The sequence below is a fragment of the Mustelus asterias genome, chromosome 13, assembly GCF_964213995.1.
Source record: "Mustelus asterias chromosome 13, sMusAst1.hap1.1, whole genome shotgun sequence".
NCBI classification, from domain to species: Eukaryota; Metazoa; Chordata; class Chondrichthyes; order Carcharhiniformes; family Triakidae; genus Mustelus; species Mustelus asterias.
In genome coordinates this window covers 29,608,439-29,624,514 of record NC_135813.1, presented here as the reverse complement: position 1 = coordinate 29,624,514, position 16,076 = coordinate 29,608,439, and the positions used below count along the sequence as shown (strand labels likewise).

General features: G+C 40.6%; 1 protein-coding gene across 8 annotated transcripts in view; it reads right to left on the bottom strand.

Moving 5' to 3' along the window:
• LOC144502549 (histone-lysine N-methyltransferase EHMT1-like) overlaps positions 1-16,076 on the bottom strand; it is a 163,713-nt gene that overhangs the window by 105,318 nt on the left and 42,319 nt on the right. For 4 of the 8 annotated variants that reach the window (XM_078226630.1, XM_078226632.1, XM_078226636.1 and 1 more), the window contains exons 2-4: positions 15,845-15,894; positions 8,299-8,383; positions 4,290-4,897 (exon numbers count right to left, since the gene is read on the bottom strand). In XM_078226630.1, the coding sequence (XP_078082756.1) occupies positions 4,290-4,897; positions 8,299-8,374 (684 nt within the window). In that variant the 5' untranslated portion in view covers positions 8,375-8,383; positions 15,845-15,894. The remainder of the gene's footprint in view (positions 1-4,289; positions 4,898-8,298; positions 8,384-15,844; positions 15,895-16,076) is intronic. The other 4 variants (XM_078226629.1, XM_078226633.1, XM_078226631.1 and 1 more) reach the window with 1 other exon arrangement.

Genomic DNA, 16,076 nt, shown 5'->3' with positions numbered 1-16,076 from the left:
CTTCTTTTTAAAGACTCTCCTTTATACCATTCTCTTTGGTCAAGCTTTTCGACAAACATCCTTCTATCATTGGCTCAATGCCCATATTTGTCTCACTGTGATTCCACGCAGAACCTGACCATGGCAGAGGAATCCCAGGATGGCAACAGGAAGGGTTTAGGGATGTCTTTAAAGCATCCCTGAAGATGTCAAACATCCCACCCACTCAGGGGAATTCCTGGCCGACCAAGATGAAGGAGATTAATTTGGGAATTAAGTGAACACAATGAGACTTTGTCGAGAATAGCAAAGGTGAAATTGAGGCAACAGAAAACGTGTACAAACTTAACCTCACCATCTAAGCACCACTTGCTCTGCATGTGGCAAAGTTGGCAGATCAGCCATCTCAGAATCCATAAAGTTGGTGTAGGAAGAAGTCATCCTTGATCCCAAAGGACTGCCTAAGATCATGACTCATTCTGGGAATCGGCTTCGGACATTTTTCTACATTAAATGCTATACAAGAGCAAGCTGTGATGTTCAGTTTGTTGGAAATATCTGAATTTGGTTCATTGTAGTCATCTTCTTAAGCAGTCTCTCAGGTTCATTACTTGTTTAACTTGCAGTAAAATACCATCTTAAAAAGATTCCAGTATTATAAAACAGACTACCAGACTAATTTCAGGAAGTTGAAATTCAACAAATTGCACTATGAAAACAATACATATCAGTCAATTATTTAGCATTTTAATTTTGGATAGTTTCCATGAGCACTACTTATCCAGAAAATCACTTCCGCCCCCCCACCCCCATCCCCCGCCCCCCCCAATGTGATTTAATACTGTTTTATCAACTGTTAGTACTCTCACATTATTTAGGTTTTAAGTGCAGCCAGTTCATGGGAATGTATCATTGTTGGAGTTTCGAAATTATTAAACTGACATCAAAGCAAAATTTACTGAAAATATTTGCAGCCAAATTAGCGTCTTTATTGCAATAGTACTTCTTAACAGCATCACCATTTCGCAATGGGAAAAGCTATATAAAGTTGTCCATGTGTTCAAAAAAGTCTGGGAACATAAATATAAATTTTGTCAAGAATCTGATCTTGTCACTTGTTTATAGTCGGAGAATAAGAAAGTCTAATTAGAAACCAATTTCTCCAGAGTTGAAATGACAGGCTCATGTCTGATGGGCTCATATTATTTGAGGAGTAAGCACTTTATTTTCTTAATCTGTCGATTATAATTTCAGCATCTATCAATCATCCAAGAAAGCAGCTTTCAACTACCAGTCTTGTTGCACGACTGTCCTTGCTTGGGTTTCAAGTTTAGGGTCAACATTATAACTTTTCATTTCTTGAGAATTTACGTTTATGCACTGGCATGCCAGTTAGAGTTAGACTGTAGAAACTCCCGGAGTGTATAAACTGTTTAACATCTTGTGAGACGGATGATGTACTGAACGAGTCAACAAACGAGGCTTTATGGGTTGAGCTTAGAAATAAAAAAAAGGGACAATCACACTCCTGGGGGTATACTACAGACCTCCAAATAATGAAAGGAGATAGAACAAATATGTAGGCAAATTATGCTTGTAAGAACAAGGCGGCAATAATAGTAGGAGACTTTAACCATCCCAATATCAACTGGGATTCAAACAATACAAGGTGCACTGAGGGAGACGAATTCATGCCGTGTGTCCAGAAATTTTTTTTCAACCAATTAGTGACAGACCCAACAAGAGGAGATTCTAGACCTAGTCTTAGGGAACGAAGAAGGGCAAATGGGTGAAGTGATAGTTGGCGACCATATGGGGGTAGTGATCACAATTCAGTTAGATTTAACATTACCATGGAAAAGGACAGAGCTAAAGCTGGAATAAAAGTTTTGAACTGGGGGAATAGCCAAATTTTGCAGGCATGAGAAGGGACTTGGCTGAGGTGGACTGGACAGCACTGCTAGGGGATAAATCAGTGGGAAGCACTAAAAAGTAAGATCCTAAATGTACAAAGTAGACATGTCCCCTCCAAAATAAGAGTTAGACTGCCAAATTTAGACCCCCCTGGTTGTCCAGAAGAATACAAGGGAAGATCAAACAGAAAAAGAAAGGTGTATGATAGGCACGAAGAACTAAGCACTGCAAATAGCCTTGATGAATATAGGAAGTGCAGGGACAAAATAAAAAAGAAAATAAAGGAAATTAAAGAGAGGGTATGAAAAAAGATTAACAAGTAAAGTTAAAGAAAACACAAAGATGTTTTTACCAATATATCATGGCAAAAAGGTTAAGAAAAACTGGGACCTATCAGAGATGAAAACAGGAACTTGTATGTAGATGCAGAGGCTGTGGGAAGGGTTTTAAATGAATATTTTATCTCCATGTTTTCAAAGGAAAGAGATGATGCAGATTTAATGGTTCAGAAGGAACACTGCGATATTGGTTGGAATAATCATAAAAAGGGAATAAATACTCGAAGGGTTGGAATACTTGAAAGTTGATAAGTTGCCAGGGCCAGATGGACTGTTTCCAAGGCTGCTGACAGAGGTCAGGGAGGAGACAGCAGATACTCTGAGGATAATTTTCCAATCCTCACTAGATACAGGGACGGACTGGAGAAATGCAAACGTAGTTCCATTGTTTAAAAAGGGATCAAAGGAAATACCAAACAATTATAGTTAGTTAGGTGGTGGGCAAATTAGTAGAATCAATCCTGAGAGACAGGATTAACTGTCACATAGAAAGGCATGGACTTGTCAGGGATGATGTGGAGATGCCGGCATTGGACTGGGGTGGACACAGTTATAAGTCTCACAACACCTGGTTAAAGTCCAAACAGGTGTTTCAGAGCTTTCAGAGCGCTGCTCTCGATGAAGGCACTCACCTGATGAAGGAACAGTGCTCCGAAAGCTCATGTTTCCAAATAAACCTGTTGGACTTGGCTCATGGGATATAGGGTAATGTGGCAAACCGGATCAAAAGTAACAGGAAACAAAGGCTAGCGGTCGATGGATGCCCATGCAAAAGATGTTTCAAGTTGTATTCCACAGGGCTCTGTGCTGCGACCCTTGCAGTTTGTGTTATATATTAACGATTTGGGTGTGAATGTGGGGAGTATAATTGGAAAATTTGCAGACTGCACAAAGATTGGCTGAGCGGTGGATAGTGCAGAGGATAGCTATAATCTACTAAACGATATTGATGGTTTGGTGGAGTGGGCGATAAAGTGACAGGTGGATTTTAACATAAGAGAAGTATGAGGCAACATTTAGGGAGGTAAAAAAGTTATAGGAAATACACAATAATGGGAATATACTAAGATGGGTAGATGAAGTGAGAGAACTTGGTGTACAAGTACATGGGTCCCGAAAGGCAGCAATTCAATTAGACAAGGTTGTAAAGATGGTATATAGAATGCTCTCCTTCATTGGCAAAGGTATAGAATATAAAAGTAAGGATATAATGTTGGAATTGTATAAAACACTGGTGAGGACACAACTGGAACATTGTGTGCAGTTCTGGTCGAGTTGGTGGTGGAGGCAGAGGTTTTAAAAAGTACCTGGATCTGCACCTTAAGTGCTGTAAGCTACAAAGCTATGGACCGGAAGGTGGGATAATAAAGGATGTCTTTGGGCTGGCATGTACGAGATGGACCGAATAGCCTCAGTCTGCACTGTAACTTTTCTATGGTTCTATGAATCAATGCCGTTGTGCTGTACTCTTTTAGTTCATCTGACAACTTTCTAAAACATTTTCATTCAAATCGAACGCATCTTCACTTCTAGCATGAAGAATAACTTTTGAACAATAAGTTGTATCAATAATTGATGTCATCATCTCAAACTCTCCCTCCCATGCCAATCTCATCTTTCCCATCCCTCCCAATGCCATCCCCACATGCAATCTCTGAACCATCGCAACTTTATTGGGCTTACCTTGCCTTCTGCTGTTTTTGTTTGGTCAAACCACACCACTCACTGACCACACACACACATACACACGCACGCATGCACACACACTGCAATCCTCCATGCACACCATATGCCTCCCCTGACCAGGTACTGCCCACTGAATAAGTGCACCAACACACACACTCCTTAAACTATCAGCACAGTCTGCAGATTCTAAAGAGCTTTAGACTATGTATCAGTGTTGTGCATAATTGGACCTTTTTAAAGTAACATTTTTCACAAAAGTAAACATTCACGAAAGACATCCTGTGTTTCAAGCAGTTTATCTCAAAACTTGAGTTGTGTAAAATCTTGTAACCAGTATCAGGTTTCTGTTTTTTAAGGTTAAGAATTTCTTACCTGATTTGAGTTGAGTTTAGGGAGGGTCTTCCTTGCTCTGTGGACCTTGACCTCAGCATTGAGGCCTTGTGAGAGTTTTTTAGCCTGAGATGTATTTTCTTCTGGGTTTTCTTCTTGTGATTTGGCTGATGCCACATTAAGCGGTTTCATGGCTTGGCTTTGCAGAACTTCAACTGCACTTAAGTTTTTTACCTTGTTAACTCCTCCAGCCTTGCTAGGAGATGAAGGAAGTGTTTTGGCAGCATGACCGATTAGAGGAGGAGTCCCAGTCTGTACCTGCTGTAAGGGTTTACTATTTAAAACAAAACCATTGCTTCCCGTCAAAGACGTTAGTGTCAAATCATCTGAATTCATATGATTGCTTGCTTTAACAGTCTTATCGTCATCTCCTAATATTCCATTTTCATTTATCTGCTTTAGATCACTTAAATCCCGTGATGTTGTTTTCACAGTGTCCTGAGTGTTTTTAACTGATGTTTGATGATTCTTTGTTGAAGATGCTTCTTCATTCTTCCCACAAGAACCGTTGGTTTCACCATCTGCAAACATCTCACAAACTTCCAGTGGCTTCTCTGTGACACTCAAATTAGCAGTTTTGAGGTCACTTCCTGTGGAAGAGGTCACAACAGCTTCATTACTTCCCCCCACAAAAACTAAGTGGACAAACTGAAGGCAGTATGCAAAATGTTTAATGTGCACAGCAAGATTTTTTTCGTTTCCTGTCAAGAATAAATAACCATAGCAAATAAACAATTTTGGAAAATTATTTTTGGAATTATATTTGGAAAATTATCTTTAAATTGTGACCTTGTAAGGAGGAGATTTTTTTCATTAAAATACTCATTTGCAGATTCCTCTCCTTGGTCTTTTCATGGAAATTCGTAAAAGTTTTACCTCTTCAAAAATAATAAAGGCACTGAAACTGGCTAGGGCGCATTAAGCTTTATCGTGTTCAAGGAGTTAGTTGTATTTGTGCACAGCAACCACTTTATACACAACCTTCATTATGTTAAATTTAAATAGTGTCAAACAGTATTGTAACATGAGAACTATTCTGAATTAAATTAACTGATAACTATACAATTTCAAATAATTTCACAAATTACTTAAACTCAGTCAGTTTGGAAATAAGACAGTATTTGCACAATTACATTTTGAAAATGTGTTAATATGTGGAATATATAACCAGATTGATTAAGAGGACAGAAAAACACAGAATAGCTTATCCAGACTGTTAAATTCATACAGTCAAATTCACACACAAAAAAGGCATTAGAGGGGGTGCAGAGAAGGAGCACCAGAGTGATTCCACAAATGAGGAATCTACATGGGTAGATTGGAGAAGCTGGGCTGTTCTCTTTGGAGAAGAGAAAAGGCAATTTGATAAGGAGGTTCAAAATTCTGAAAGGACTGACAGAAAATAGGGAGCAACTGTTCCCATTGGTGGATCGAGAACCAGAGGGCACTGAATTAATGTGACTGGCCAAAGAAGCAATGAGGAAAAACATTTTTATGTAGCAAGGAGTGAGGACCTGGAAAACTTTGTGGTGGAGGCAGAGTCAGTCAAGGCCTTCAAAATTATCTGAAAAGAAAAAAGTTGCAGGGCTATGGGGAAAAGGGGATTAGGGGAGTTGCCCTTGCAGAGTGCTGACACAGACAAAGATAGGGAAAATGGCCTCCTCCTGTGCTTTTATTCTATTTCGCTATGTTCTACAATCATGAATCTCAAGATATCAACTCAATTTCCCAAACACACATTATTTCATCATCAGCTAAACATCTCTTTTGAATGTGAAAATTTGTGTATTTCAAATTCTTCCTTTTAAAACAGCCTAACCCAACAAGTACCATTTGACATTATTTAGTGTCCAATTCTCAGATTTTTGTTTCTTTTTTGTGTTCCCTATCGTTTTCCCTGTTCTTGCTCCATTCTCCAGCCCTCCTGCAGCAGTGAAAGTTCTCATTCTCTATAACAGTGGCAAATTATTCTTCCTCGTATTCTCTTTGTCAACATGGTCAACCACATCATAATCATTCAAATGTCTCATCTATTGTCCAGCTTGTTGAAATTGCTTTTACTGTTGCTTATTTGCAGTTTCCACCTTGGCATCCTGTCTACTTTGATTTGGTTGAAGATGATTAATTTTTTACTATTTGTTACTGGAGCACCTTGTTGTCAGCTTTTTTGAAAGCAATTGTATTCTGCTACAGCGGAGTTAAACCGAGTACTTAATTCTGCGAGGTCTCAAGGGCTTTGCAGCATCAAATATATTCAGTATAATTTCAAAAGTTGTGAAACTGGCTTCCATCTCTTGGGGCTAAAGATATTAACGGATATCGATATGGGGGGGGCAAGGCGGGATCAGGATATTGAATTTGGTGATCAGCCAAAATCAAAATGAATGGCAGAGCAGGCTCTAAAGGCCGAATGGAGTACTCCTCCTTCTACTTTCAATGTTTCTATTCTACTGCAACAGCTTTACTTCTTATTCAACTGCTAAGATAGACATACTCTTCCCAAATGGCTTACTTTAAACTCAGTAGCTAGCTATGAATTAAATCTACAAGCTGGCATAACTTGAAATCTACACTTCTATGATGTGTGAATTAGATTAACAGAATCTAATTTCTGTTAATCTAACAGAATCTAATTTCTGTTATTCTAACAGAAAATACTTAAGTGCTCTATGAACTATAAGTTCTTCATGGAATTCCAATGCTTTTTTATAATGTGTTCAAAAAATAGCAAACCTACGGCCCAGATTTTCGCCACAATTAAGATTTCTGCATGGTCACAAAGACAACAGAAATGCTTGAAAATGCTAAGATCTGCTCCCAGACACAAGCATTTCTTATTATTGCGGTAACAGGACTGGTGACAAGGCGCGTTTCATAAAAGCATGGTTTACGTAGGCAGTTAGCCATTTAGAGCATCAGCTGCCTCCACTGAAGTGGGATTTTGATAGGTCAGCACTGTGAAGCCCGAAGTGTGTAAATTAGAGCAGGTAAGAGGAAGCTAAAACCTTGTGGGTTTGTTTGGCTAGCCGGGGTAGCCCTTTGGAGAGGAGTAGGATACTAGTTTCGATCTGGTCCCAGGACACCTTTGGGGAAGACGAGGAGCCCTTCTGAATAGTGAAAGTAGGCATAACAACACATTACTGCCAAACTCATTGGAACTGTCAACAAACTATCAACATCAACTGTCAAAATCGTCAGAAGCAATGTCAAAGGCAATTGTCAAAACAGTCAGAATAACATGTCAATGGGACCTATCAAAGGGATCTGGCAGGCTGCCAAGGCTTTTAAAAATCCTGCCCTTCAAATCTTTGGGGGGAAAAAACATTTGGAGTGGTCAAAAACACTTGCTATTTCACTCTGTCTGTTGACATAAGCCTGAGAGTTTCCATTATTTGATTAGTGCTGCAGGACTGATTTTGCAATCATCCATTATCACAGTAGGGTGCCAGCCAAGTGGTTACAGACTCTGATGCGGGATTATGAATTCCAGTGTTTGTGATAAGAGATTGTGTACTTGAATTAAATGTTTGTTTTTATTTAGTTAATAGAATGTAAATGTAATAAATGAGTGAGTTGGCATGGAAGAAATATATGGCCAAAGCATAGTGGGTGAGGGTGCATAGGTTGGAAGGGAGGGTGTGAGGTGTTATGGAGGCTGGGTTGGGGGGTTGCCATGGATGGGATATGGGAAGTTTGTGGAAGGTTGGGGGTAGGGAAACAGTGAGAATAGAGGGATGTTTCATGTTTTAAACTTTGGAGACAGTGCTGGATCCCAGAGGTAGGTCTTTCACCCAGCCTCCTCCACAATTCTTCCTTGGTTGCCCGCTCCAACTTTTAATCCAGCCCACCCCCGCTCCAGACCACAAACCCAACAACTGGGGAGCCATTTTTAAAGGCAGAGTTCACAGAGCTGGAAATTCTCCCCTCTCTGCGCACCCAACCCAGAAGTGCAAATCTGGGTCCAGGAGTCTGAGCTTATGTCTTTATTCACCTTGGTCTTCAGTAGTGGATAGTTCTTTTGCCACTTCCCGCTTCCGATCTTCTATAGCAGTGTCTGCCCCAGTCATACCTGCAGACTGAAGTACAAACAAGATTACTTTAGTTGATATATATATATATAAAAACTTGCACACAATTGTACTTAGTCTTTAAATAGGTTGAATTAAAAGTTTATTATTCACCACTTGCACACTTTTTTCTATACCAAGACTCAGTGACCAACAAAAACAGTATTCACTGAACTTTCATCAAATGAGTTCAATGTCAGTGATTCTGTTACCTTATAAAATTAACCTTTTCTAACAAGATAAATTTCACAAACATGCAGAAATAAAATGGGCCTGAATTTTCTGACTGTTCAGGCCAGCGGGTTTTTCCCATCCCGCTGCAGTGAACGGAGTTTTGGCTTGTCGCCAAATTCTCCGTCTTCACTGCAGCGGGAGCATGGTGTGAACGGGCAGCAAGATCACGCTCACAGTCTGCTGCTAACTCCAGTCTACTCTGACCTTTTCTAACTTTCTCCCAATTTGTCAAGATACAAGGATTAGCTTAAACAAAAACAAAATTGCCAATTAGGGGGAAAATATCCAGAAAGTGAGGTAAACAGTTGGAGTACAATGCACACACATTCTACAAAACAGAAATGGTGTACTGGCATAACCCATTGGCATGCAATGCATTATTTTAATGAAAATAACATTAAGAGCAACAACACATTCCCTTTGTAAAATAAACAGAAAGATAATAAATCATAAAGTGTTAAGTTGCATTCATCACGTTCCAGTGGAACACTTTGGAAGTCCAGGCTAGGAGGCTCAACTCACTATTTTGGGTGGTACTCCTTTAAGTCAGGTTAATATAAGTCCATGTGTTTGCAATACTCAAAAACATTGAGGTGTTACTCTCTCCAAGAGGTGCCACATTTTCCCAATGTTGGATAAGATGAAAACATCAAAGCAAGGAAACTATAATTCAATGTTTTCTACATTGACTTGCATTCCCACTCTGTCTGCCCATCCTATTCATTTCCAAAACCTTCTTCTGTCCTTTACAATGTTTGTCATCATCTCCAATTTATTCCCTCAATTTCTAAGTACAGATTAACGTACAGGATATTGTTATATATTAATATCCAAAGCGAGAGAAGATGGCCCAAATAAAAACCTGAGGAAAATCACCCATCACACTTTTCCAGACCAAAACTACTTCCTTCATTCTGCCATTGGTTTTCTGCCCCCAAATTGTCTCCTTTCACAAAGCCACATTTCCCTTAACTCCGTGTGACTTTTTTATTCTTATGATTCATTTGTGGTACAGCAGCAAATACTTCATTGAAAAAACATTTACTGTACTATCTTTATCCTCTACTGTCGGAGGTTGGTGAAACATATCCTTTCTTTTTGAAATCTATGTCGATTCCAACGACCAAATGTCTCCTTAAGCATATTAATTTCATTCTGCATTATAGGCTCTGGTAGTTTACCTAAGATTAACTGGCCTATAATTTCCTATTTTATTGTCGTCTACTTTTCTTAAGAAGGCAGGAACATTTGTCAACTCCAGTTCTCTGACACCATCTTCCCTTCCACTGAATTTTGGAAAATCAACTCCTCCATTATTTTCTCCCAAACTTTCCTTGGGATCTTTGGGTGCAAACAGTGAGGTCCTATTAATTGTCTCCCTTTGTTTTCAGTAATTTCTTTAATACCATCTTTCTTTGTAAAACAACCTCCACTAACTTGAAAAATTCAATATCTACCTCCATTACAAAAATAAGCACTTATTTAGTATTTCTGCCATTCCCTCTTTCTCTATTCTTCTGCTTACTAATAGGTCTACATAAGTAAGCACTTATTTAGTATTTCTGCCATTCCCTCTTTCTCTATTCTTCTGCTTACTAATAGTTTACATGTTAATCGGTTTTCCATGACTACTGCAAGTCTACTTGCACCCCATACATGGTGAGATGTGTATGGGTTCATGTCCTACAAGATTGGCTTCATCAGTAATCTTATAAATTGGACCTTAGTTAATTGCTCACCTTGCAAGCTTAGTATCTCAAAAATTTTAACAGGTTAAACAAGCTGTTTCACGCTATTACTATGTAGGGGCTACACAAGTGGTATTTTCCACTAAATAGGATGCTGCCGTCGGTCCAAAAAGAAGTTCTGGCTACAACAAAATTGATCAACATCATGTAGGAATTTCAGTGCAATGCCATTCATAGGCGGTTAGCTCAGTTGGCTGGAGAGCTGGTTCATGATGCAGGGTGACGCCAACAGCACGGGTTCAATTCCTGTAGCAGCTGAGGTTATTCATGAAGGCCTACCTTTTGGGCCTTGCCCCTCACCTGAGGTGTGGTGATCCTCAGGTTAAAATCACCACCAGTCAGTTCTCCCCTTTGAAGGGGAGAGCAGCCTGTTGTCATCTGGGACTATGGCGGCTTTACACATGGAGCAGTTGAACCAGGAGCACTCCTCGCCACAATGGATGTCTCGGCACTCTACACCAGCATCCCCCACGATGATGACATTGCTGCAACTGCCTCAGTACTCAATGCCGACAACTGCCAGTTTCCAGATGCAATTTTACAACTCATCCGCTTCATCCTGGACCACAATGTCTTCACCTTCAACAACCAGTTCTTCATCCAGACACACGGAACAGCCATGGGGACCAAATTCGCACCTCAATATGCCAACATCTTCATGCACAGGTTCGAACAAGACTTCTTCACCGCACAGGACCTTCAACCGATGCTATACACTAGATACATCGATGACATTTTCTTCCTTTGGACTCATGGTGAACAATCACTGAAACAACTCTATGATGACATCAACAAGTTCCATCCCACCATCAGACTCACCATGGACTACTCTCCGGAATCGGTTGCATTCTTGGACTCACGCATCTCCATTAAGGACGGTCACCTCAGCACCTCACTGTACCGCAAGCCCACGGATAACCTCACGATGCTCCACTTCTCCAGCTTCCACCCTAAACACGTTAAAGAAGCCATCCCCTACGGACAAGCCCTCCGTATACACAGGATCTGCTCAGATGAGGAGGATCGCAACAGACACCTCCAGACGCTGAAAGATGCCCTCATAAGAACAGGATATGGCGCTCGACTCATCAATCGACAGTTCCGACGCGTCACAGCAAAAAACCGCACTGACCTCCTCAGAAGACAAACACAGAACCTGTGCATGAAGATGTTGGCATATTGAGGTGCGAATTTAGTCCCCATGGCTGTTCCATGTGTAACCGCACCGACCTCCTCAGAAGACAAACACGGGACACAGTGGACAGAGTACCCTTCGTCATCCAGTACTTCCCCGGAGCGGAGAAGCTACGGCATCTCCTCCGGAGCCTTCAACATGTCATTGATGAAGACGAACATCTCGCCAAGGCCATCCCCACACCCCCACTTCTTGCCTTCAAACAACCGCACAACCTCAAACAGGCCATTGTCCGCAGCAAACTACCCAGCCTTCAGGAGAACAGTGACCACGACACCACACAACCCTGCCACAGTAACCGCTGCAAGACGTGCCGGATTATCGACACGGATGCCATCATCTCACGTGAGAACACCATCCACCAGGTACACGGTACATACTCTTGCAACTCGGCCAACGTTGTCTATGCTGCAGGAAAGGATGTCCCAAGGCATGGTACATTGGGGAAACCATGCAGACGATATGACAACGGATGAATGAACACCGCTCGACGATCACCAGGCAAGACTGTTCTCTTCCTGTTGGGGAGCACTTCAGCGGTCACAGGCAGTTGGCCTCTGATATTCAGGTAAGTGTTCTCCAAAGCGGCCTTCATGACACACGACAGTGCAGAGTCGCTGAGCAGAGACTGATAGCCAGGTTCCGCACACATGAGGACCGCCTCAACCAGGATCTTAGGTTCATGTCACACTATCTGTAACCCCCACAACTTGCCTGGACTTGCAAAATCTCACTGGCTGTCTGGTCTGGAGACAATACACATCTCTTTAACCTGTGCTTAATGCTCTCTCCGCTCACATTGTCTGTACCTTTAAGACTTGATTAGCTGTAAAGACTCGCATTCCAATCATTATTCTGTAAATTGAGTTTGTGTCTTTATATGCCCTGTTTGCTGTTTGTTAGCAGATCTCCCACTCACCTGACGGAAGGAGCAGCGCTCTGAAAGCTAGTGGCGTTTGCTACCAAATAAACCTGTTGGACTTTAACCTGGTGTTGTTAGACTCCTTACTGTGTTTACCCCAGCCGGCATCTCCACATCATGACTTTACCTTTACACAGTCCATACGTTTCAATAATTGGTTAATCAAATTAAACAAGATGTTCCCTTGGTTGTTTGGAAGGCAGAGTACACTCCATACTCAACTAGTCCACACTTGCAAAACCCAAAACATCTACTTTTCGATGTGATCCAGCGATTAGCGATTTGCTAAACAAATCTGAGTATGCTAATAGCTACAGTAACAACCAATTTGAGATAATTGGTCAAGCTTGTAACCTGGCTCATTTATGCTGGCCATAAGTGACCAGTTCTCTGCAAACAAAAGGAATATGTTGAAGCATTGCACCTTTTTTGAATTACCAGGGAAATTGGGAGCTGATAGTTTGATTGCCTTTAATGTTGCAAAACAATTTGGAAATGGGTATTATGTCAAATAACTGATAAGTGAACACACTGTGGAAGACATATGAAAAGGACTATGTTTGGAAATTATAGGCTAGTTAGTTTTGTTTCAATTTCAAGTAAGTTTTTGAGCCAATAATGGGGTGAAATTAGTGAACACTGAGAAAGAGATGGGCTGAAACAAAGAGTCAACATGGTTTATCTTTCTTGAAGAAATTCACAATGTATAAAAGGAATATGATGGATATGGAATACATCAACTTGTAGAAACTATTTCATGGGACTCGTGTTCCTTGGATGAGGAATTTCTCCTGCAAGAAGAGATTGAATGGACTAGGCATATATTTTTAAGTTTATTTATTAGTGCCACAAGGCGGCTTACATTAATACTACAATGATGTTACTGTGAAAATCCCCTAGTTGCCACACTCCGGCACCCGCTCAGGTACACGGAGGGAGAATTTAGCACGGCCAATGCACCTAGCCAGCATGTCTTTTAGACTGTGGGAGGAAATCGGACCATCCAGAGAAAACCCACTCAGACACAGGGAGAACGTGCAGATTCCGCATAATCAGTGATATTTTCTAAAGTTTAGAAAAATGAGAGGTGATCCAATTGAAATATATAATTCTTCAGAAACATTGCAAGAGTTGATGCTAATAAAATGTTGCGCCTGGCTGGGAAATCTAAAACACAGCGCCACAGTCTGAGAATAAGGGATCAGCCTTTCAGGATTGGGATGAAGAGAAATTCCTTCATTCAAAGGGCTGTGGGCAAACAGCCTACTCCTGTTCCTATTTCTAATGTTCTTGCAGAACAAGCTTGTCAAAATGAAGGTAGAAAGAAAGCATTTGCATTTAAATAGCACCATCCACAACCTCAGGCTATCCCAAAGAGATTCAAAACCAATGTAGTACATTATTTTAAGTGTAGTTACTTTTGTAGGAAAATAGCAGTATAGATAAAGGGATGTTTGGAGGGTCAAAAGAAGAGTGTAAATGGAACTACTTTACAGAATCATTACAGTCCAGGAGGAGGCCATTCAGTCCATTTCTGGACCAGTTCTCCAATTGAGAAAATTACAAGAGTGTATATAAGTGCATGTTGCAGGAATTTATGCAGGAATATATTTTGGCTTGCACTTGTATAAATGATTTGGACATAGGGGCTGGAGGAATAATCACTGAACTTTCCTCATGACACAATTAAGGAACTTGACAGAGTGAGAATGCACAAAAACCTAAAGTAGGCTGATGAAATTAGCAAACAAAAACGTAGAGCAGGGAAACCAGCCATTTGCCTTAACAATCCATGTTGAAATTTATGCTTGCTGTAAGCAAATAGTTCAGATCAAATTTTCCCACTGGTTTTCCTCTCCTTTAGGCCTTTTTTTTTCATCCACCCATCCAAATTGATCATGAAAGTTAACAAGTTCATGTCTGAACAAGTAACCAAGTTTTTCTTGCGTTTAATGGCTCAGTTGGCAGTACTTATGCCTCTTACTCAGCAGGTTATGGGTTCAAGTCCCACTTCCAGGACTTGAGCACAAAAATCAAGACTGACACTACAGTGCAGCATTGTTGCAAGTGTTGTCTTTCAAACAAGGCGATAAAAGGTAGATGTGATGAGGAGATGCCGGCGTTGGACTGGGGTGGGCACAATAAGAAGTCTCACAACACCAAGTTAAAGTCCAACGGGTTTATTTAAAGGTGGATGTAAAGGAACTCACCTCCTGACTCCTCAAAGCTTGTTGACCATCTACAAAATACAAGTCAGGAGTGTGATGGAATATTCTCCATTTTCCTGGATGAGTGCAGCTCAAGACCATTCAGGATAACGCAACCCACTTGATTGGCAGCACATCCTTCAACATTCACTCCCTCCGCCACAGATGCACAGTTGCAGCATTGTACGATCTACAAAATGCACTGCAGGAACTCACCAAGGCTCCTTAGCACCTTCCAAACCCATGACCTCTACCATCTCGAGGGTCAAGAGCAACACCACCACCATCTGCAAGTTCCTCTCCAAGGCACACACCATTCTACCTTGGAATTATATCGCCATTCCTTTGCTCTCGCTGGATCAAAACCCTGGAACTTCCTTCCTAACAGCAGTGAAGGTGTACCTGCACCAGACAGACTGCAGAAGTTCACCACCACTTTCGCAAGGGCCAATGGGTTTGCTTTACCAGCAATGTCTACATCCCATGAAAGAATAAAAACTAAAATCCCATGACACTTTGTCGAATAACAGGGAGTTACCCTAGTGTCCTAGCCAATATTTATCCCTCAATCAACATAGAATATAACCTGGTCATTATCGCTCTGTTATTTATGGGAGCCTTGCCGTGTTTCCTATAACAACTGACTGCATTTCAAAAGTAGCTCATTAGCTGTAAAGCTATATAAACTATAGATTTGTTAATCTTTTATGTATGACTCCATTCTAGATCCGTCAATTACTGGAAACAGTATTCTTCTTTCTATTCTCTTATCATTTCGTCATTTTAAATATTTCTATACCATCTCACTGGATTCTGCATTATTCTTTTTTTTAAAATAAGTTACAGATGCAGGTTCACAGTAAAATTTGTAACACATTTTGAAATTGCAGTAAACGCACACAACAATAACCTGTAAGACTTCACCAATTAGAGAGAGAGAGAGATATGTATTACGGGTAGATAGATTTACAAAGGCTGCAGATCAAAAAGGCTATTAAAATGCAAATTAAATTCTAATACACATGTGCACTGACTAGCAAGCAATGCAATGTTATTGAATTTACTTAAGATATTGGATAAGCCACACTTGCAGTACTGCATTTCATTTTGTGCATCTGGTTTTGGGGAGGGTACCAGTCATGGCAAGAGACAGCGAAGACTCACCAGAATATTAGGAATTACACATGATAATTGTGGAGAAAGACTTTATTCCCCTGGAACAGAGAAGGCAAAAGACATTTTCAAAATTATGAAAGATTTTGAGAGAATAAAAAATGATTTTTTCATGCAAATTGATAATAAGGCAGAGAGTCATATTTGAAAAAGAATATAAAAGACCTGGGGAAAAGTCTGGGAAATGGGATTAGAGCAGACACTTTAAATTGAAGAGTTACCA